At 61.3% G+C, this 21974-nt stretch overlaps 1 protein-coding gene across 13 annotated transcripts in view; it reads right to left on the reverse strand.

The window, feature by feature from the left end:
- Positions 1-38: 38 nt before the first annotated feature.
- The window catches only part of DGKZ (diacylglycerol kinase zeta), a 43938-nt gene continuing 22002 nt past the window's right edge, over positions 39-21974 (reverse strand). For 3 of the 13 annotated variants that reach the window (XM_070383448.1, XM_070383451.1, XM_070383452.1), the window contains exons 2-31: positions 12059-12167; positions 11577-11672; positions 11234-11311; positions 9972-10028; positions 9783-9851; positions 8945-9016; positions 8716-8832; positions 8547-8618; positions 8162-8257; positions 7847-7929; positions 7671-7731; positions 7465-7578; positions 7215-7355; positions 6710-6788; positions 6454-6509; positions 6231-6293; positions 6056-6129; positions 5856-5967; positions 5213-5412; positions 4946-5046; positions 4776-4855; positions 4617-4686; positions 4459-4499; positions 3814-3953; positions 2342-2373; positions 2047-2090; positions 1481-1601; positions 1367-1400; positions 1018-1117; positions 39-759 (exon numbers count right to left, since the gene is read on the reverse strand). In XM_070383448.1, the coding sequence (XP_070239549.1) occupies positions 643-759; positions 1018-1117; positions 1367-1400; positions 1481-1601; positions 2047-2090; positions 2342-2373; positions 3814-3953; positions 4459-4499; positions 4617-4686; positions 4776-4855; positions 4946-5046; positions 5213-5412; positions 5856-5967; positions 6056-6129; positions 6231-6293; positions 6454-6509; positions 6710-6788; positions 7215-7355; positions 7465-7578; positions 7671-7731; positions 7847-7929; positions 8162-8257; positions 8547-8618; positions 8716-8832; positions 8945-9016; positions 9783-9851; positions 9972-10028; positions 11234-11311; positions 11577-11672; positions 12059-12167 (2629 nt within the window). In that variant the 3' untranslated portion in view covers positions 39-642. The other 10 variants (XM_070383444.1, XM_070383446.1, XM_070383450.1 and 7 more) reach the window with 8 other exon arrangements.

Here is a 21974-nt window from a genome sequence, read left to right on the forward strand (position 1 = left end):
CAGGAAGACCCCCCCCCCCAAAAAAAAAAAGAAAAGCAGAAAGGAAAAAAAAATACACTTTACTGAGTCACACCCAGCTGTAAACATGTCACCATGAGGGAGCCCCATCCCAACCCCCAGGCCACGGAGTCGGAGGTGAAATGACAGGGTTTGGGAGGAGGGTCACAGGGGAGGTGCTAAGCAGGGCGGCGGGCAGGCAGATGCAGCAGAAGACCCCGGGTGGGGGTGGGGGGTCAGGGCAGGAGAGGGGGCTGAGCCCCCAGGAGCCTCAGAGTGACAGTCCCAAAGGGCTGGGAGGCTTACGAAGTCTCTTCCTGGGGGCTTCCTCAAGGCCCTCTGCCCTCCTGGCTGCGGCCCTTGAACTCCACGGCCCCCATAGCAGTGGGCCCCCCCAGGGCCATGCCCCCACCCCCAGGCCTGCCCAGCCCAGTCCAGTTTCCTGGTCCCCTGTGAGCCTCCCTCCGGGTTAGGCTGTGGCCTCAGGGGACGGGGTGAGACCCCCCCCAGCTCCTCAGAGTCCAGCCCTAGGTCTGGGCAGCTCCTCAGGGAACAGCACACGGCTCCTTCCCTGGGGCCGGGTCCCTCTGTGGCCATCTGACTGGAATGTGGCAGCGCGGAGGCCAGGAGGGGGCTGGCCGGCCCTCACACCGCCGTCTCCTGGTCCTCCCGCTGGATCATCTGGTAATGCTGCCGGTTTTCCAGGTACGCCGCCAGTTCCGTGTCCTGAGCCTTCTCTGCCCTCTGCCGGGGAGTGTCACCCTGGATGGGAGCGGGGTCGGGGAGCTGCCATCACCTCAAGAGCCTGTTGGCCCCAACAGACTAGAAAGCAGGGCGCTTCCCTCGGGAGAAGCTGCCTTCTGTGATCTCAAGTTTGGGGTTCGGGCTGTGTTGAAGGCCAGCTCTGAATCCCCCGAGGCCGCCCTCCCCCAGGCTCCCCTCTCCCATGGGCGGAGTTCAGGGAAGGGTGGCTCTGTGTCTGCGTGGATTCCTCCGTGCCCGCCCTGCCCCTCTGCTCACCTGCTGGTCAGTCTTCATGAGCGAGGCCCCAGCCTCCACGATGTAGTGGCAGATGGTGCGCTGGCCCAGGGCTGCCGCCTGGTGCAGGCAGGTCTCCCCGCTGGGGGAACAGGGGCTGGCTGTGGACCCCATCCAGTCCTCTGGGCCCTCCTGTCTCCTCGGGGGCCATCAGAAGGGGCAGGAAGTGTGGGGTCCTGGGGCGGGGCGGGGGGGGGGGAGGGTGGCCCAGAGGGCGACAGATGTGGCCAGGAAGGGTTTTATGGGCTCTGACAGGATCCACTCGGAGGGGCTAGATGAAGCCTGGGTGGTTTCCAGGGTAACTGGGGTCCTGCCCTGCCCAGATACTCACTTTTCCTCCACGGCATCAAGGATCTCAGTGGGCGCTGGAGAAGGGTGGGGGTAAGAGGTTAGAGAGGCCCAGCAGCCTCCCCTCGGCCCCGGGGGCCCCAGGGGCACAGCTCACCGTGCTCCAGCAGGTAGCGGACCACTTCCTTGCTGCCGGTGCTGACCGCGTGGTGCAGGAGCGTGCGGCTCCGCTCATCACGGTGCATAAGGTCACCCCCAGCTCGGTGCAGCTCCTGGAGCTGGGGGCAGGAGGCAGGGCAAGGCTGGGGCACCTCGAGACCACCCTCCTTCCCACCACAGAAACGCCCCTCCAACTCACACAGGCCCCAGGCTCCCTAGAGGTCTCCAGGGGTCTTTTGGGAGTGCAAGGGAGAGACATTGGGCATCTCTCATCCCAGGTGCCCTTGGACTCCCTGGGAGCCTTGGAGCCTGTGGTTCCTCTAAGACTCGCTCCTTTCTGTGCCCTGGGGACAGACGGACTGAGCTAGGAAGCCCCTAAGGAGGGACAATGATTGTGGGCGGGGCGGGGCAGACTGGAACAATCACACGGAGACCCCCCCAGAGGGCCAGGTCATGACAGATGACTGCATCTTGACCAAGCAGCTCCTGGCCCAGCCAGAGGCCCCACTCCCCAGGCCCCGCTGGGGCTGCCAAGGGGAAGAAGCCTGAGCCTGGCACTAGTACCTTACAGAAATCGTTCCTCTTTGCAGCCTCGATGAGCTCTTCACCTGCTCGGAACACCAGCCTGTTACACTCTGGCACGGGAGGCCTTGGCTTGCATCAGTGCATGAACATGTATGTGATGTATTATTGTGCAAAGCGGGCCTGAGGGGCACGTGTGCGGAGGGCTGTGGCAAACGTGACTATAGCTATGTTGGTGTGAGGCTGTGTATGGGCTCCACCTCGCCCCGCCCCACCCCACTGAGCCTGGGTCCTCTGATCAGGGAGGAAGCAGGGGCCCTGCAGGGAGAGGCCTCACCTGTAGGGGGCGCAGCGTCCCCTGGCAGTGACCTGCAAACAGAGCAGATGTGACGGGGTGACATAATGAGATGTGACGGGTGACATGAGGTGTGACAGGATGAGATCTGACATGAGATGTGGCAGGGTGACATGACGAGATGTGATGATGTAACAGGATGAGATGTGACAACGACTTGAGGTGACAGGGTGACAGGATGTGACAAGATGACATGAAATGACAGGGTGACATGAGATGTGACAGGGTGACAGGATGTGACAAGGTGACGAGATGTGACAGGGTGATAGGATGAGATGTGATGGGGTAACATGATATATGACAGGGTGACAGGCTGTGACAAGGTGACAAGATGTGAGGGTGACAGGGACATGAGATGTGACAAGGTGACAGGATGTGACAAGGTGACATGATATGTGACAGGGTGACAGGATGAGATGTGATGGGGTAACATGATATGTGACAGGGTGACAGGAGGTGACAAGGTGACGAGATGGTGAGGGTGACAGGGACATGAGATGTGACAAGGTGACAGGATGTGACAGGTGACATATGTGACAGGGTGACAGGATGAGATGTGATGGGGTAACATATGTGACAGGGTGACAGGATGAGATGACAAGGTGACGAGATGAGGGTGACAGAATGAGCTGTGACAAGGTGACATGAGATGTGACAGTGACAGGATGTGACAAGGTGACATGAAACGACAGGGTGACAGGATGAGATGTGCCAGGGTGTGGCAGGGTGAGATGTGGCAGGGTGACGTGGCTACAGCACAGGCCCAGCTTGTTGCCCTCCCCAGCCCCAGCCCGGGGCACCCTTGCTTCATTCAACAGTTTATTGAGTGCCTCCTGCATGTCAAGTGCTGTTCTGGGCACCAGCAACACAGCCGTGAACAAGACAGGTGGAGAACTTGCTCTCAGGGAGCTTACATTCTAGTCAGAGAGACAAAGTCAGACAAACGAGTAAACACAGTGTTCTGGAACAGGGAGTGTAGAAGAACGGGAGACTGGGTGGTGTGATTGAACAGCAACTTCAGGGGGGCTCCCGAGAGACTGCGGAGAAGGCACACCCAAGCTGAGACGTGAGTGGAGGGTGAAGATCAGGGAGGCAATGACAAGTCCAGAGGTGGGCAAACAAGACGGCAAAGAACGGACAGGTGAGCGGGGCTGCCCTGTGGTGGTGGAGGAGGGCACAGGTGCCCAGGGTGAAGTGACCAGGAGCAAGGCAGGGCACGTGCCCACAGGGTGCTGGGGGAGAGCAGGAGGCCAGGGGGCTGCAAGGCGCTCTGATGAGGGTGCGGGTGGCCAGGAGGGAGCCCAGGTGTCCGGCCACCACAGCGGGGCGGATGCTGGCCGGTGGGGCGGAGGGCTCATGGCCTGGCCACGGCCGGGGTGGGGGAGGAGGGGTTTCAGTTGGCTGTCCTTTGGGGCAATGGTAGGGGGGAGGGTTGGCTGAGGCTCGGGACTCACCGGGATGTGGGGGAGCAGGGTGAGGTGGGGAGAGGGGACGTGGGGGTGGGGAGGTCAGGACGGGCAGATGCCCCCAGCAGCTCAGGGTCCAGGATATAAATCTCGTCCTGTGCGATCTCGGTCACGTAGTTGAGGTGTTCCTACGGGGTTGGGGGGGAAGGTTGGGCTGAGGGTCAGGGCCCTGCAGGGCAGCCGATGGGGGGTGCAGGGGGACGCCAGGCCAGCAGACCTGGAAAAGCCGCGGCCGTGAGGTGGAACACTGATGGGGCAGCCAGGCCTGTGGCCCTGCCAGCCCCCACCCCACCCCACCCCACCCCACCCCCTCCTCTCCCTTCCTGCCCCAGATCCCCTGACCTCACACAGGGGGTCCCCAGCTTGCAGCCCCTTCCCACGGCTAAGCCTTTACCGGGTGCCCCTGTCTCTGACCCAAAGCACCTTTCCTTCAGTGTCTGGCTGGAAGATGCCTGTGCTTTGAGGCTCCCCCACAACCCAACCCCGTGAGCCCAGCTTCTCACTGTCAGCACCATCCCTGTGCACTGCCCATCGGTGGACACGGGTGTGCCCGGCCATGCAGGGTGGCCAAACAGGACAGGTGACATGGGGGCCTGGAGCCAGCGGTTTTCGGAGCAGACCTTGAGTGCTTACCTGGGCCCTGTCGATTCTGTAGAAGCGGCTGGCAGTGGTGGCTGTGGGGAGAGGGCTAGCTGAGGAAGGTGGCCCCCTATCCAGGCCCAGGTCTCCAGCCGCCCCACCCAGGACTGCCAAGGGACGGGGCGGGACCCGGCCCTTCAGGGGCCACTCACCATCGAGGAAGCACCACTTGGGGGACAGTTTCTGGCACATCGGGGACCTGGCTCCAGCACCTTCGGGCTCCTGGCAAGAGAGGCAGAGGCCGGGGCTGAAGGCCACCAGGACCTGGGCCGGTGGGGCCCCGTTGGGCAGGCCCTGGCCCCACCCCTCACCTGCCGGAGCCTCTCGATGTGAGCGCGGCACAGCTCCAGGTCGCTGTCTCCTGGGACCACCACAGTGCCCAGCGGCACGGCTGCAGGGCAGGGCGGCCGTCAGCAGCAGGCTGCACCCCAGCCCGGGCCCCGCCCCTCAGCACCCGCTCCCCGCCCCGCCCGCCACTCACAAGCCTCTTTGAGCTGCTCCTTGTCGTAGTGCAGGGCCTCGTAGTCGTGCATGCTGACCCTGCTCACCCGGACTCGCAGCTGCTCCGGCACCGGCTGCTGGCTGCAGGCAGGCGACCACGTGGCGCTCGGCAAGGGCCCTCATGTACCGCCCCCCGCCCCAGCTGCCCCGGGGTACTGTTAGCCTCCTTCCCAGAGGGAAAAACTGAGGCTGGGGAGGGGCACAGTTTCTGGGGCCCAGGGCATGTGGGCGGGGCGGGGGGACATACTCGCTGTGCAGGGGGGCGGCGCTCCGCCGCTTGGCCTTCTGCACCATGGTGGCCTGGTTGCGCAGGGCAATGCGGATGCGTGAGGCTGCGAGCTTGCAGGGCTCACCGTCCACCTGCACCGGGATGGCTTTGGACGTGGTGAGCAGCACCTCTCGGCACTGCGTCAGCCGCTCGCCGTGCCCGCCCACCTGCAGCGCAGCCTGTGGGCACGGGAGGCTCAGGGTCAGGGGCCAGGGGCCGGCAGGACCGCAGGCTTTCCTTTTCCCAGGCTGGAGAACAAAGTGAGTAATCCCCCACCCGACGGAGAGCAGAGGAGGGTGAGACCCCAGCCAGAGAAAGGAGGTGAGGGTGAATTCTCCAGTCCTGGCCAATGAAAAGGAATTTGGTGACCCCCTTCCGTTATTTTTATTTTTTTATATTTATCTGGCTGCTTTGGATCTCAGTTTTGTCACACATGCTTAGTTGCCCTGAGGCATGTGGGAACTTAGGTCCCCCCAAAGGGATCAAACTCACGTCCCCTGCATTGCAAAGTGGATTCTTAACCACTGGACCACCAGGAAAGGCATCCCCTTCCATCTTGGGGCCAGTGCCAGGGGCAAGGCAGGCCTGGAGCTCCAGGTGGGCCCCGTGCTGGCTTACTCACCAGGGAGGTCATGGTAAAGCCGATGACCTCGAGGTAGCCATCGTCGTGCCGCTGGGGCTCAAAGTCATGGTGCTCCCCAGGGTGGCCCCAGGGCATGGTGCCCGCGCAGTACCTGGAGGGGAGGGCACCGCCATGGGCTTCAGAGGACGAGCGTGCAGGACAGGGACAGCAGGGCCCACCCAACACCCTCCCCTCCTCACCTGGGGATATTCAAGAAAACAATGCACTGGGGTTTCAGGTCCTGAATCTTGGGGGTCAGGTCAGTCCCATCACACTGCAGGCAGGAACAGGCGGACGGGGTTGAGGGCATATGCACCCAGGGGGTATCCCTCCCGCCGGACCCACCCACCCTGCCTGCGGGCACAGCCCGCTCACCACCACGCGGATGTGCTTGGCCAAGTCCTTGGAGCTGCCCATCAGGAAGTCAGAGAAGGCTGTCTGTGGGAGACAGAGGGCGTCACCATCTGGTAACAGGGCATGTCCTTCCCGCTGCCGTACAGGGGTCCTGAGGCCTGGTGGACACGGGTGGGTGGGGGCATGGGTGGGAGAACGGGTGGGCGTGGCAACGGCTCGGCGCAGCGGCAGGCCCCGGACTCACCCCGGCGTAGAACATCTTATTCCGGAAGCGGCTGTTGAACTTCTCCGGGTTGGCCTCTGGGTGGTGACAAGAAATAGGGGACAGTCAGCTGCTCTGAGCCTGTTGGGGCTTTCCAATCTGGGCTTGGGCGGGATGGCTGATGACGGACGAAAGCCTTGTACTGGCAGGGGCAAGGTCTGGCCATCTCGGGGCCCCTCCTGGGCTCCCCCCCACCACCACCACCCGCGGGTGGCCTCCTCAGCAAAGACGCGCCCACCTCGAGACTCGTGGAACTCCAGGGTGACGTGGGCGTCAAAGCCCAGGCTGAAGTAGTTGTTGAAGACATCCAGAGGCAGCTGGAGGAGGGCCAAGGGACAGGAATGAGGGGCTCCCGCATGCACCCTGTGCTTCCCCACAGCCACCTCTGCAGAAAAGGGGCCTTGGCCCAGCCTTCTCAGCTCCCGGGGAGCCCCGTCAAGCGCCTGCACACCAAAGTGGCCTATGCCCAGCTGGCTTCTCTTCCCAGGCCTCGCCCGCCCCCCAACACACGACTCCTCCCTGACGGGCCTCACACGCGCCAGGCCCTGGCTCTGTGTGCTGCTGAGAACCAGTGGTGCCTGGCTATAGCAGGTGCTTAGTAAGATGTGCTGAGAGGCTGCAGACAACTCTCCTGTGAGCTGAGGACTACCATTCCCTCTTCCCAAGGAGAGGCCGAAGTCTGGTGACACAAAGACTTGCCCCAGATCCCACACACCCCCAGCTCTCCCCCACAGTGGACCCACCTGGTCGGTGGCCCCCTCATCTCGCTCCTCGGGCCCCGCCTCGGGGTTGGGCTCCGCATGGAGGTCCCAGCGGTCCAGCTGTACCACGTTGCCCTCCTCCACGTGGGACAGGATCTTGGACACAGGCTCGTCGGTGTAGCCCTGGGGCGGGGGGGGGGCGGCGGGAACTGAGCTCCTCTGGGGTCTGGGCCTCCCCCGGTACCCTGCCCCCCTCCATCCCCGGCTCCCTGCCCCGTCCGTGGGCACTCACCCCGCCCCAGTTGAGGGTGCGGGCCAAGTCATTGCCAGTGCCCAGGGGCAGGATGGCGACTGGCGGCGGCGGCTTCAAGCGCAGCTGGTCCAGCGTGGAGAGGATCCAGCCGACCTGGAGGAGCAGGGCAGAGCGGGCCAGGTCGGTGCGGGCCAGGTCGGCGCGGGCGCCCCGGCAGCCCAGCCTCTCAGGCCGTGAGGACTCACCGTGCCGTCACCCCCGCAGGCCAGGATCCGCAGGTTGTGCACTCGGCGATACATCTCCAGCCTGGGGTCAGAGGGTGGGAACGGGGTCAGAGGGGTCAGGACCCGTGAGCTGTGCCCCGAGAGCGCGCCAGGCCAGCCCTCGCCACCGCCCCCACAGAGCCCTGGAAGGTACTTACGCCTCCCTGGGGCCCCCCTGGCTCAGGTCAAAGACTTGCCGGGGATTCAGATACCAGAGGAAGGACTGGATGATCTTGGCGCCCTGTGGGAGACCAGGAGCCGACAGGGAAGAGGGGAGGCAATCAGGGTGGTGGGCAGAGGTGGGGAGAAGCGCGTGGGCCCAGGAAGAGGCAAGAGCGGAGGGGACTTTCTCCGCATCCCTGGGAGAAAGGGGTGGGGCCAAAGCCAACCTGGGAACACCTGCTGGGGGGAGGGGCTGAGCTAGACCCCACCCCGCCCCAAGGCTCTCAGAGGAGACTGGAGGCTGTGTGTACCTGGTTGCCCCCACTCTTGGGGTTCACGAACACCAGCAGGGGCTTCATGAGGGGGGACGGGGTAGGCCTGATGATGAAGGGTCTCCAGCGGCCCTCCTTGGAGACAGAGAGAGCCCGTAAGGCTGGTTCCCACCCTGGGGGACCCTCACCCTGTTCTCCGCGCCCCAGGTGCCCCCGTGAGTATCACCGCAGGGTCAGACCTCACAGTGGGCCTGGCCCCAGATGAGGACCTGGACTTCTCCCCCTGCTTGGGGGCTCCAGAGCCCAGATTGACCCAGCGACAGCCGCATCGTCAGCTCCAGCGGCGGGGAGGGCCTCAGTGCCCCAAGAAACAGGCCCCCCTCTCCTGTTCCCCTCCGGCTGCCCGCCTGGTCCCCGGTCTAACCTCAGGCCCTTTCTTGCTAGACTTCCTCTTGAAGGATGCTCTCTTTTTCTTCTTGCTGGCTTTGAGGGTGTTCTGCGAGGGAAGTGGAGGTGTGGGTGACAAGATGGTTGGGGCTAGGGTGGCTGGCAGACCCTGGGGGTTAGGGTTTCCTGGCGCAGGTGGGACTCACCTGGGGCCTGCGGGCCCGGAGGATCCAGGTGGGGGGGATGACCACAGCGGCGTGGACCCCCAGGGAGCACGGCTCCTCGATCTGCTGCAGCATGAAGCAGGACACCTTGCTGTGGTACTGGAGGGGGTGGGGGGGTGGGGGGCGTAGCTGAGCTGGGCCTGGCCGAGACCTGCAGCCCGCACCCCGCGCAGCCCAGGGGACAGCCGGCCGGCAGGGGAGTGGCACTCACTGCTTGCTTGCACCAGGAGCAGCTGATGGCCACGATCTCCTTGCTGTGGAAGGTGAACTTCTGCTGGAAGCCCTGGGAGGCAGAGGGTGGTGAGGGTCCCTGGGGCTGGGCCCAGAGCAGCAGGCCCAGCCCCTTCCTGCCGTCAACATCTCTCTGCCCAGGGCAACTGAGCACTCTTATTTTTTTTTAAAGAAAAGAACTATAAAAGGAGTCCCTGAAGTCATGGGTGCTCAGCCAGGCTGGGTCTCTGAAGTTAACTGCACCATCTGCTGGAAAGGGGTCCATAGATAACTCCTGCCTAACTCCAGTCCCTCCTTCCCAACCCAGGCTCTCAAAGCTCTGTGCAGTAACCATCACAGTCATTCCCTGTTCGTCCTACACTGGTTTATCGCAGGGCCTACTGTGCCCAACGTGCTGGACACTCAGGGTAGATGGAGGGAGAAGGGACAAGGCCCCTAGATCTCTCTGATCCTGAACTTACTGGGGGGTGGGCGGGGGGGACAAGACGGGTCAGTGAAACCTGGGCTGCTGTGGGCTGTGCTCGCACCCAGTGGGCCCTCAATGTGCACTGGCTGAGCTAGCGATGGAAAAAGCCTCCATGCTTCTTGAAGGGCTTGCTCACAGCTTCCAAGCGGTCCAGACACACTGCTCTTGGAGGAGAGGCGTTCCTCCCTGCTCTCCCGCTCTGCCCAGGGACCTGGGCGTTCTGGGACTGAGCGGGCACGGCAGAGAGAGAGAGTGGGCCCAGGACTCTGCCCACAGTCAGGGATGGACGGGCCACGTGTGGCGGTGCGGGGGTCGCCGGGACCAGGGCCAGCTTGCTTGGGTGGAGCCTCACCTTCCCGCAGTGCCGACACTTGCCGTCCTGGCGTCGCCGGTGTACCCAGTGGTGCCGCACGAAGGTTGGCTGGCGGAGGAGAGGAGCAGCACTGGGCTGAGTGCCGGGCGGAAGCCCAGCGATGCTCTGGAGTCACTGCCAAGGGGCCCACTTGGGAAACCAGGGGCCCTAACTACCCCGGGTACTTACCTCACGGACGTTCCTGGAGCCCGATTCACGGAAGGATGGCTTACAGCGGAAATTTATCTGTGAAACACGCAGTGACCGCCGAAATGTCAGAACCGCCCCTTGTGGGGTCAGGCACATGGCCACCCTCTTCAGAAGCTGTCACTCAGGAGGCGTCCTCACAAAGGAGGGAGAGGCCCCCCAGCATCCTGGGGGCCCTGAGAACATCAGACACCTCTTCTCAGAGGCCCTCTGGCATCCCTCCTCCTCTCCACTAGCCAGAAGGAAGCTCCCTTCCGCTGCCCAGTCTTCTGGGATGAGGGAGACAGCAAGTTCTGTATCCGTCTTCCCCGCTAAAAGGCAGCAAGGCTGACCCGTCCTGTACTCTTCCTCGCCCTCCAGCTCTCCCAACTTAGGCACCTGCAGGCAACCCAGCCCATGCTTGTGGACTGGTCCCTGGAGCCGTCAGCCCATTTGTGGAGTCCTGGTTTATCACCTTAGGGGCTGGTGTGACGGATCTACGGGACTTGGGGCTACAGGCGTCTCTTTTCCTCAGGGCCCCTGCTTCGGCCCTAGGAAAACTGTAGGGAAAGTTCACTGTATGAGTTGAGGAGTAGCGGAAGCCGTCTGCGTCAGCCTCGTTCAAGCCATTCCTAGTCCTACAGGATTTTTCTTACGCTGGTCTTGGTTTCTGCTGGTGGGGAGTCCTGCGGGGCCACGGCAGCCCCCCAATCCCTGGGCCTGGACCCACTCACCCAGCTGTCCTTCTCCCTCCCTCCCTAGAAGCGGGGGGCCCAGACGCGCCCCTAGCTGCAGCTGCTCCGTGGACAATGGTCCCTGGGAAAAGGTCTTTACAGCCCTCCTCCTCTCCACTCGTGGAGGGGACAGGGCCGGGCTTCAGGGCCCACACAGGACTGGCCCAGACAGCGCTGAGGTACAAAGGCTCAGCCCCTCTAAGTATTAGTTTGGGAACTGATAAAAATGGTATCTCAGCCAGCATTCATGACTTCATCTTGTCTAGTAATAGTCTTATGAACCTCACTCTGCGCCAGGCTTGTTCTGGGCAGCAGGGACACAGCAGCAAATGAGGGGGGAACCAGGATGCAAACGCAGGCACTGCGGCTCCAGGGTCCTTGGTTTTTTCACCACTATACATACTGAGGCACCCCTGGCTGGTGTTGTTTGTGTGACGTGAACACACGTGTACAGAGACCTGTGTAGGAGTGCCGTGAGGGCTTCAGCAGCCCGAGGGGGAGGGGCAGGAAAGCCTGAACAGCCACGCTCACCTTCTCGAGCTGCTCAATGCAGGGTGTGTGGACCACAATCTTGCAGGCTGCACACTTTCTCCGGGACACTGATTTCTGCTGCGGGAAACAGAAGGTCCCTGAGGCACCGGCCTCAGGGTGCCACCCCACGCCTGCCCCGGCACAGCTGCTCTGGGAGAGCATTGTCGAGCCCCCGTCCCGGCTTCAGGACCCAGTCCCATTCCTCTGGCCACCGGGGGGCAGCCCCCTGCAGGGTGGCTCAGGCGAGAGCCTCGTTCCCACCTTCCCCTGGAAGTGCCTGCCTACAGGGCTCGAGACCCGGCTCCACCACCAGGGGGCGGCCTGCCGCACCGCGCTCACTCACCAGCATCTTGGCGACGCAGTACTGCTCTCCGACGTAGCAGAAGTCCCCGGACACGTTGGTCTCAAACCAGATGTGTTCCCCATACGTCGCTGACTCCTGGAGGATGGGACGAGCATGCTCGGTGCACGCCTGCTCTGCTCCCAACCCTCTCCCAAGACAAACCTGCTCCAGCCCTCACAATCTACCTCCCTGCATCCTGCTTTCCCCCCGGCTGTCTGTTGGGCTTAAGGCTTGGCTCAAACGTGGCCTCCTGGTTAGTGCAAACCTGCTGCGCCCCATCTACTGTCCCTCTCCCAAGACAAACCTGCTCCAGCCCCCACAATCTACTTCGCTGCATCCTGTTTTCACCACTGTTGGCTTCAAGGCTTGGATCTGCCCTGACCCCACAGGTCCATGGGCTTCCCTTGCAGCCGCCCGCAGTACTTCCGACCCCCAGCGGGGAGCTGGTCCCCATAGACCCCTCCCAGCTCCAGGCCACTCACACTCCAGTCCACGGTGCTCCGGATCTGCCGCTCAGGCTCGCTGCACGGGGCCCCAGGAGCAGGAGGAGGGGGTGCCAGGTGCTGGAGGCCCGACTTGGTGATGGCTTTCCTGCGGAGGAGGAGACGGCTGAGGCCAGCTGGGCGCGCAGCGCCCCTGCTTCCTTCCTCTCGCCTGGGATCTCTGCCTTCACCTTGACCTCAACCCTGGGTCAAGGCAGGGAGGGCAGAGGAGGCTCCCAGGAGAACCCCCGCCCCCTCCCGCCCAACTCTGAGAGGATCCCCGAGGAGACTGGACTCTCCTTGCTGCCCTGCTGGCTTCCGAGCCTGGCCCAGAGCTGCTGCCGAGCTGGGGACCCTCGGGCCAGCCCCCCCGGAGGTCACACCACTGCCCTGCTGGCTGCAGCTATACCTACGCAAGCAGGGCACTCCAGGTCTGGGGTCCGGCTGACTTGCGCCGCAGGGCTACCTGCCGCCGGCGGCACAGCGGGCGCACGCGGGCGGGCATCCCGAGGCCGGCTGCGGTACCCGAGGCTCTTCGACCCCCTGGGGTGGGGTTCTGGCTCACGGGCCGCGGCTGGCTGAGGCGTCGGTAGTGACCGTGCAGGCCCCAGAGCCCGTGGTCTTTCACCACGTCTGCGGGCAGCAGCTGGGAGGAGGCCCGGCGCCGGCGCCAGCGCGGAACGGGCAGCAGGGGCAGCGCGCTGCGGGGCGGCGGTGGGGATGGCCCTGGGGTCCCGGAGCCCGGCTGGGCGGCGCTCGGCAACGCGACCCTCACATCCTCCTTCTGCAAGCCCTCCTCCTCTTCCATGCCCACGAGCCCAGCCAACAGCAGGGGTGCCACCAAAAGCTGGGGCCCCACCACGGCTGGCTGCGGCTGGGTGGGCACCTCCTCCACGGCAAAGCGGGGATTGCAGGCGGGGGGCGCGGTGCTGGAGCGCCGGCGGCGGCCGGGGCGCGGGGCCCCTACCCCACAGCCCAGGAGACAGCCCTGGAGCTGCGCGCTAGAGCGCCGCCGCTGTGCCAGCGAGGAGGAGGCCTGCCCCGCGGGCGAGCGGCGCCGGGCCTTGCTTGTGGGCAGCCCCACACCGCTGGGCCGCCTCGGCCCCTCCCCTGGGCCAGGCGCCTTCCGCTGGAAGTGTCTCTTAATGAAGGTCTCCATGGCAGGGGCAGGCGGGTGGCTGTTGGGCACAGAGACCGGAAGAGTCAGGAGCCGGGCCAGGCCAGGCTCCATCCCAGGCCCAGGAGCCCAGTCTCAGCCTCTGCCCTTGGAGAAGGGACACTTGGGAGGAAATGGGGGTGTTCTGTGGCCTCTGAGCCCCTTAAACGGGGTGGGTGGCGTACCAGAAGACCCAGCAGGGAGCCCACACTCATCGCTGTTGGACGCCCTGGTGCTCCCCAATTCCACCCCCCTGCAGCCACAGGAGCAGTGGGGAGTGGGGCTGCCAGCTACCCTTCTGGGTTCCCCTGTCCAGGCACCAAGATCCACAAAGCTCTGGCCTTAAGGACTTCCAAGTCCTTTGCCTGAAGCTGATGGAAAGGAGAGAGAAAGGAAGCTGGGAGCCTGGAGTCAACCTAGACAGACTGCGGGGCTGTTGTTTAGCTGCTCAGCCTTGTGTGACTTTGCAACCGCATGGACTGCAGCACACTAGGCTTCCCTGTCCTTTATCATCTCCTGAAGCTTGCTCAAATTCATGCCCGTTGAGTCGGCGGTGCCATCCGACCATCTCACCCTGCCTTCTGTCTTTCCCAGCATCAGGGTCTTTTCTAGTGAGTCAGCTCTTTGCATCTCGTGGTCAAAGTACTGGACCTTCAGCTTCAGTATCACTCCTTCCAATGAATGTTCAGGGTTGATTTCCACAATCGATCACAGAAAACTAACCAAACTGATTACATGGATCACAGCCTTCTCTAGCTCAATGAAACTATAAGCCATGCCGTGTGGGGCCACCCAAGGCGGATGGGTCATGGTGGAGAGTTCTGACAAAACATGGTCCACTGTGGAAGGGGGAATGGCAAACCACTTCAGTATTCTTGCCTTGAGAACCCCACGAACAGTGTGAAAAGGCAAAAAGATAGGACACTGAGGGTCTGAGGGCAAGGTTTTTCCTCTCCTTGGGCAGGTTAGGCTTAGGTGTCCCTTCCTGAGACACTGCAGAAACCAAGCCATGGTAAGAAAATGAGGCTCTCTGAAGGGAAATTCAGCCCTGCCATGACCCCCAGACTTGGGGCCAGGCTGAGTGGCCCCAGAAAGGGAGAGGATCTGACATCTGCCTCGCGGGTGGAAGGCCGCTTGGAGCTCACCCCACCCGGCTGCCTGAGAACTGGAGAAGCAGATGCACAGGGCGGGGAGAGAAGCCACCAGAGGGACTTTGTGCGGGAAGCCGAAAGAGCCACGAGAGCGCCTCTGGGCTCTGTGGGTGCGCTCTGGCTCTGAGGGGCTGATGGTAAGCACTTCCCAGGCCTCACCTTTCTGAAGAGGCCAGGATGGACAACCCATGTACGACAGTGCTGGACGATGTCTGAAAACCTTCGTCCGGATGCTGAGGGAGCCCGTGAACTGCACCTTGACCTGGGGGCCAAGACCCAAAGCCCCAGCGCTCAGAATCCGAACACTAAGCTACCTGGAGCACCATCCTGCAGGAGTCCCGGGGACCACGCTTGCTCGAGCCATCCTCCCTTGACCTGGTCCGAGCACGGGCTCCAATTCCTTCACCAGCTCACCTGCCTCGTCGCCCCGTCTACACAGGCTAAGGGGAGCACGTGCACTATTACCTGCTCCTAACGGTGGGGAAAGGGCACAGAGCCTGGTGTGCTTCAAGGGGGCCATGCCTCCAGAGCACTTAAGGACATGTGTGTCCACCATCAGGTACTCCTGGGCTCTGGCAGCCACAGGGAGGTCTGAGTCACAGCCACGAGACCCCTGCCTGGGGCTGACAGGAGAGACACTTCTGTCAGCTACAGGCCTGACAGCGTGGAGGAACGGCTTGAGGAATCCGGGCTGGGCTGCATAGCCAGCGCCTCCTCCTCCCCCTCCCACCTTGATTTGCTACTGCCCTGGTTGGCTTCCCTGGTGGCTCAGAAAGATCCCCAGGAGAGGAAATGGCAGCCCACTCCAGTACTCTTGCCTGGAAAATCCCATGGACAGAGGAGCCTGGTAGGTTACAGTCCATGGAGTTGCAAAGAGTCAGACATGACTGAGCGACTTCACTTCACTTGGGGGTCCGGGCAGGCAGCATTAGGCCAGGGCCTTGGATAGGTGCAGGAATACTGACATGGAGGCAGCCATGCCTGCAGAAGCAGTGTTGGGGGCTGCCAGGCTCCAGGGCTCGCTGTTTACAATCTGCCAGCCTCTGCAGGTGACAGGGAGGAGGGCAGAAGAGCTCCTGGTTTCCTTCCTAGAATCAATGCCGTCCCACCTGACATTTGCTGAGTGCCCACACACGTCAGGCAGTATACTAAGTCCTTGGCAAACATGTGCACCGTTTTATAAACCACAGCACCCTAAAGAATAGATACTGTATCATGCCTGGCTCCTGAAGAGAGATGGAGGAGATAACCAGCCCAAGGTGCACAGCTAGTCCTGGGGAGCCGGGGCTGGAACCCACCTCAACCCGAGGCAAAGCCTGGTCTGAGCTGGGACTAAGGTGCCTTAATGACAACAGTGGTCCACTCACCCATCGCCCACTACGTGACAAGCGCTTTCACTCGTCATCTCATTTGAGCCTACCTCCCTCCCCTGGGGCAGGTTACAGAGAGGAGGAAACCAGCTTGAGATCAGGCCCAGGCTCCAGGGTCACACGGCTGGCCACGGGCAGGAGCGGGACCTGAACTCAGGTCCGCCTGACGCAGGGTCTGCACTGCGACCAGCCAGAGGAGCCTGGAGGCCCAGCAGCCCGCTGCCGCCGGGACCCTGGCTTGCCAGCTCTGTCCCAGGGTGTCAGCTTTCCCCGCCCGCCTGGTCAGGCCGCCCTGTGACAGCTGCCCAGCGTGGAGGAGATTAGTCACCCGAACACACCGCCTGATGCGAGTGTCACCCAGAAAACAAAGGCCACAGTCCCAGGGGGGAGGTGCGGCAGGCGCTCTGTGGGTGGCGGAGAGGGTGGACCCTGCCGGCTGCCTGGCCCACGCCTGCGACAAGAAGGGCTGGGGGGGCGGAGAGGCCTCGCGGCTCACCTGCCGCAGGACACGGGGGCGACTTAGAGGAGCTCCCCGCGCGCCTGGGTCACCGCCGGGCCCGGCCCCGGAGTCTCCCCAGTGGCCTGGTGGGGCGGTCACCACCAGCGGGGGCGGGCCGGGCCGGAGCAGGCCGGTGCCGTGTGACCTGCAAAGCTGCTCCCTCTTGGGCCTCAGTTTCCTTGTTGGTCGGAGGAGGCCGTCAGCTGGCTGATCTGACGGTTTACGACCTGCTCTCCTCTAAGGCGACCACGCCTCTGCACTCCGACACCCCCTCCCCCCAGGCCCAGGCTTCCTGTTCCTCTGGTCGCCATAGAAACCTCTGTCCCCTGGTCAGCAAAGGCCTGACTCCTGACTTCCTATCTCGGCCCAGGCCTCTCCTGGGTCTGCTCTGAGGCCCTGCCGACTCTCAGGCCTGTCCCGGACTCTCCTCTGCCTGCGCCTGCAGCCTCTTCTCATGGCACGGCCCTGGGCGGCAGCTTCCTCTCACCTCACGCTCTGTCAGCTCCCACACACCACACTCAGTACGTGTAAAGGTCACCGGAGGAGGCCCCACAGGGTTCTGACACCGACAGCAGAGCACAAATGGCTGCCTCAGCCTCCTGGCCGGGGGCCCGGCGGGGGAAGCCTGTCACACCCGAAGGGGATGGGCTGGGAGAGGACTCGGGGGCCCCGTCGACGTCCAGCTGGCTGCTAGGAGCCTGGGGGGAGGACAAAGGGTCTGTGGGGAGACGGGCTCAGTGGTGGCTGGCTGGGCACCCTGGTGAACAGCAGACGGTGCGGCTGCAGGTGGCTAGGCTCAGGCAGCTGCCGGGGCTGAGTGGACACAAGTGCCCCCGCTCCATCGGCTGCTGGCTAGAAAGGCCAGGACTCCTGATCGCCCAGTTAGACTGGCGCACGCTATGTTAGCTTCAAGCTTTGGAATCCTGTATCTGCCACTGCTTTCCTGGGCTGATCAACTAACCTTTTGGAGTCTCAATTTTCTCCTCTGCAAAACAGGGCTTAAACGACCTAGTCCAGAGGCTTTGACATGAGAGAGGTTCAGATGACATAACGGTACGAAGTACCTGATGACAGCCGGCAGAGAGGAGGGGCTTCGCAGGGCCTACATCCACAGCAGACACCTGGGCATGTGGATCGTGCCACCTACCAGAGTCTGTCTCTGCTCCCAGGGGGCTCAGTGGTAAAGAACCCGCCAGCCAAAGCAGGAGACGTAAGAAACGTGGGTTCGATCCCTGGGTTGGGAAGATCTCCTGGAGCAGGGCATGGCAACCCACTCCAGTATTCTTGCCTGCAGAATCCCATGGATGGAGGAGCCTGGTAGACTATAGTCCATGGGGTCATCAAAAGTCAGATACAACTGAGCATGCATGCACGGTGCAGGTAGGAGACCAGAAAGGGAAGCAGGAGTAGCCAGGATGGCCACCACCCATCATATGAGGAACACAGCTTGGCAGCCTGGGATGCATGGGGGGTCTGCTCATGCTGGGACGAATGCCCTCTGCCCCTGGCACCAGACCGGGCCCCCAGGGACTGCTCTGCCTCCCGGGGTGCTCGCACAGGCCACCCTGTGGGATTCAGCCAGAGTGCCCATTCCACCCTGAGTGGGCCCCCCGCCCCGCGTCCTGCTGAGGCTGGCAACGGTGCACAGCGGTCATCTCCAGCAGCCCCACAGCAGGGCCTGTGGGTCAGAAGCCACCTTGGTGGCTCTGCTCCCACAGCACTGAGGCTGAGGTCGAGGGAAGGGGGTAGGGACGGCTGGAAGTGGGGCCTGCCTGGGGGCTGCTGAGGCAGGGTGCCCAGGCCTCCACTCACTAAAAAGAGACTGCCAAAACCAAACCGAAGCAAACTTCACAGTGCGAGAGGTGGGCCAGGGCTGCGTGGTACGGGGGCGACTACGCCAGTCATGTTTACCACGACGGGGTCTGCCCTGGCTCGGGGACAGCAGCTCAGACCCCCACCCCTTCCCATTCCCTTTCCATCAGCTCCAGGAGCCTGGTTTGGGGACAGCGGTGCCTGGGGGACCGCTGTGGGGGACCCCACAACCCCACCCCGACAGGTCCAAGAGGGTTAGGAAGCAGAAGGCAAGGGAGGGTTGAGGGAAGCCCCTTTGACCTGATCTGGAAGGCAGGGTGGCAGGCGGGAGGTGCCCTCAGGTGGCAGGCAGAGCGGGCGGGTGGGGGCCGGGGTCCCGGTGGGCAGGCGAGCCCCGCTGCACTGCTGCAGCGCCAGCTCCGGGCTGCCGGCCTCCGGCTGAGCAAGTCCTAGTTTGGAGAGCGAGCCGCTGAGGCTGCTCCTCTGCCCCCTCCCCCTCCCAACCTTCCTCCCCGCCCCCCAGCCTGAGACAGCCGTTATGAAAATAACCCGATTGGTAACCGACTGCACTTCCTCTCCCAGCAGAGCAAGCAGGCAGCGGCTGCTGGGCGGGCGGCCGGGCGGGCACACATGGGCACGAGCCTGGCTTCCCAGCTTCTCTTCCCAACGTCTCCAGAGGCTGGCAGGGCAACAGCCCCGGAGCCTCCCCTCCAGCCAGCCCGGTCACAAGCACAGCCCCTGTCTCAGCTCCAGGAAGGCAAGGGGGCTGGGGGGGTTAGACGTGGGGGGGTCACCATACACACTCTAGCTCCCCATGAACAGGTTTTTCCGGGGTCTGGGGAAAGCATCTGAGACAGCTAAGCACCGGCCCTAGACAAAATAACCACAAAAACAAATATCTTGTGGAGTGTTTCATAACTTACAAAGCGCTTTTTCACAAGGATTACCAGACAGGAGGCTTGTAACCCCCCCTGTGCAAGTGACATTTCGGTCCCAGCTGAACCACCAGGGCACCTGAGGCTCAAGGAGGCCTGTCGTGCCCAGAGCTTGGAAGGGCTGATCCGGGCCTCGCAGCCCTGCCAGGGGCCTGTCAGGTCCAGAAGAAGCCAGGCCACGTTGCACCCACCCAGCCCAGCATGCCAACCCTCGGTTTACACCCCTGGCCCCCAGAATCTAGAGCACCAGCTCTCCAACATCCTGGTCCAAGGACCCTCTTACACTCTTACAAATTACTGAAGATTGCCAAAAGGTGTTCTTTGAGAGTTACAGCCATTAACGTTGACCGTATTAGCTTCTGTGGTGGCTAAGACTGGAGCCTCTGCCTGCAATGCAGGAGACCTGGGTTGGATTCCCAGGTTGGGAAGATTCCCCTGGAGAAGAGAATGGCAACCCACTCCAGTATTCTGGCCTGGAGAATTTCATGGACAGAGGCTACAGTCCATGGGGTTGCAAAAAGTGGGACATGACTGAGCAACTAACACTTTCACTTTTTCATATTAGAAATCAAAATTGAGAAATGTTTAAAATACTATTTATTCATTTAAAATATATTAAAATACTATTTAAAAACAATAAGCCCAGTATGTTAATATAAATAACAGACTTTTATGGAAAATAAGCTCTATCTTCCAAGACAAAAAACTAGCAAGAAGAGGGGCATGTTTTAATTTTGTAAATCTCTAATGTCTAGCTTAATAGAAGACATCTGGATCCTAATATCTGCCTCTGCAGGCAATCTGTTGTGATATGTTAATTTGGCTGAAGTATACAAAGAAAATTCTGCCTCACACTGACAATAAGAAAAGGAAAGAGTATTTTAATAGCCCTTTCAGGCAATTACAGATATTCTTCTCTGCTACTATACCAAAATACCACAAGTGGTCGTTTCTTAAAGGTTAGTGGCTATGTGGGATCCGAAATGTTATCAGTGAACTTTTCACTGGTCTATCTTGCATTTTGAATTTTGAAACATTAAGCACTGGTCACTGGAATATACTGGTTTACTGATTTAGGTGGATCTCCAGATACTGCAACGAGGTTTCCAAAATTCTAATTTTCGCTGAAAAGCTGAAATTTTATCAATAGCAACACTGTTTTTGAAGTGACAAGCTCACTGCATTCTTTTTTGAGAAAATGTCTGCTAAACATCCAAGTTTAAAGGGTTTTTGTCTGTCAGGTGTCCTTTCAAGCTAAAATGGTGCTCCTTAAAAAAAAAAAAAAAGTGACTAAAAGGGCCTGCAACTCAGTCATAAAAGTGCTTTTCAAGACAACCATCAAAGTTCGGTTTGCAGCAAAAGTGCCTCATGTGTATTTCACATTTCTTCACACAGTATTTTTTAAAATGTACACTCAAGGACCCAGGCTTTATAAAATTGATACATTTATGGCAATTTTTGGTGCTGTTGCCGTGAGTGTGAAGAATACAGTGGCTGTGCGTCTATGTTGGGGCCGCTGCCTTGGCATATGCCAGGGCTCCGGTGGTTTTACCGTTGCTTTTACACCACGTTTTACCACTGCTGCTTACCATGAATCCAATGCCAACACTGTGAAAAGGACATAAACCAGGGCAGCTTTGAAAGTAACATCATGAAAATAGTTTTGATCCCAACGATCCCCTGAAAGGGTCGAGGGCAACCCCCAGGACCATACTTTGGGAAGCCCTGATGCAGAATGAATCCTAACTCCAGTTACCCTAGCAAGCATGCTTCTGCAGTGCACCAGTAATGCAGCCTCCCATGCACCAGCACGGCCCTCGGTTCTACCCAAAGCTGTTCACTGCCCCCTTATCTGGCTGAGCTCGAGCTCACTGCTGTGTCCTGGCCCACGGCACACCTTCTGCCAGGAACACTGGTCTCCTTCCCCGCCCCGTATCACAATCCCACCTGCTCGCAGCTGCCCCAGCCAACAGGGCATCACTCCCACTGATGACTCCACGGTGCCCATCTGGCTGCCCTGCCACGGGACCCCGGGAGATCCTCACTCGCCCAGATCTGTCTGCCTTGTTCCTCCCACCCACGGGACAAGCCCCTGGCTGGGGGTCGGGAGAGGGCAGGGGCCAGGTCCAGTGCATCTGGGCATGCCCAGCACAGTGCCTAGCAGCGAGTGCAGTGATCACCACTGATCAGCTGAGGAGGAAGGAACTGGGAATTCCGTGGGGGAGGGACCAGTTAAGGGAAGAGAAGGGCTCCCTCCACCTCAGGTACCACACCCGAGGGCTGACCACAAGGGCTGGCTGCTTCTCTTTGCTGGGCCCAAGCGGATGGTGGCAGCCTCTGTTTTTAGCAGCTGCCGCCCTCTCCTCTCCAGAGGACCCGGGCAGTGACAGCCGGGCTCCTCTCCAGAAGGGGTGCCAGTGCCCCCTCCATGCTCTCCAAGATGAGACCTGGCCTCAGGGTTTGGTGCCATGCAGTCACAAGGTGAGCATGTGGGCAAGGGGTGAGGGGAAGAAGACTGGCTGCCTCAGAGGTCGGGGGGCCAGGCCAGGACCCCAGCTCTGAGCTCCTTGCTGAACCATCCCCAGCCTCTCTCTCCTTTCATCCTGAGTCCCCGTCTCAGGGCCTGGCTCCTGGGAGGCCCTGGACAAACGTCTGTGGAATTAATGCCTGTCTCATTCCTTCAGAGCCTCCCCTCCAAGCCATCCTCCTGCTGGCACCAGACTTCACCTTCAAGTGCCCACCTATCTTTCAGTGGCTCTCTACTGCCAGGGAACAGAAAGCAGACCTGGGTCTGGCCGTCAACTGGCTTCTCAGCCTCCTCGCCCATTTCTCCTTCATACTTTTATTTGACAAATATGCATCTCACTATGTACCAGACACGGTCCTAGTGAGTGAAGCGAAATCGTTCAGTCATGTCCAACTCTTTGCGACCCCATGGACTGTAGCCTATCAGGCTCCTCCATCCATGGGATTTTCCAGGCAAGAGTGCTGGA

Source organism: Bos mutus, chromosome 15 (genome assembly GCF_027580195.1).
Source record: "Bos mutus isolate GX-2022 chromosome 15, NWIPB_WYAK_1.1, whole genome shotgun sequence".
Classification (NCBI taxonomy): Eukaryota; Metazoa; Chordata; class Mammalia; order Artiodactyla; family Bovidae; genus Bos; species Bos mutus.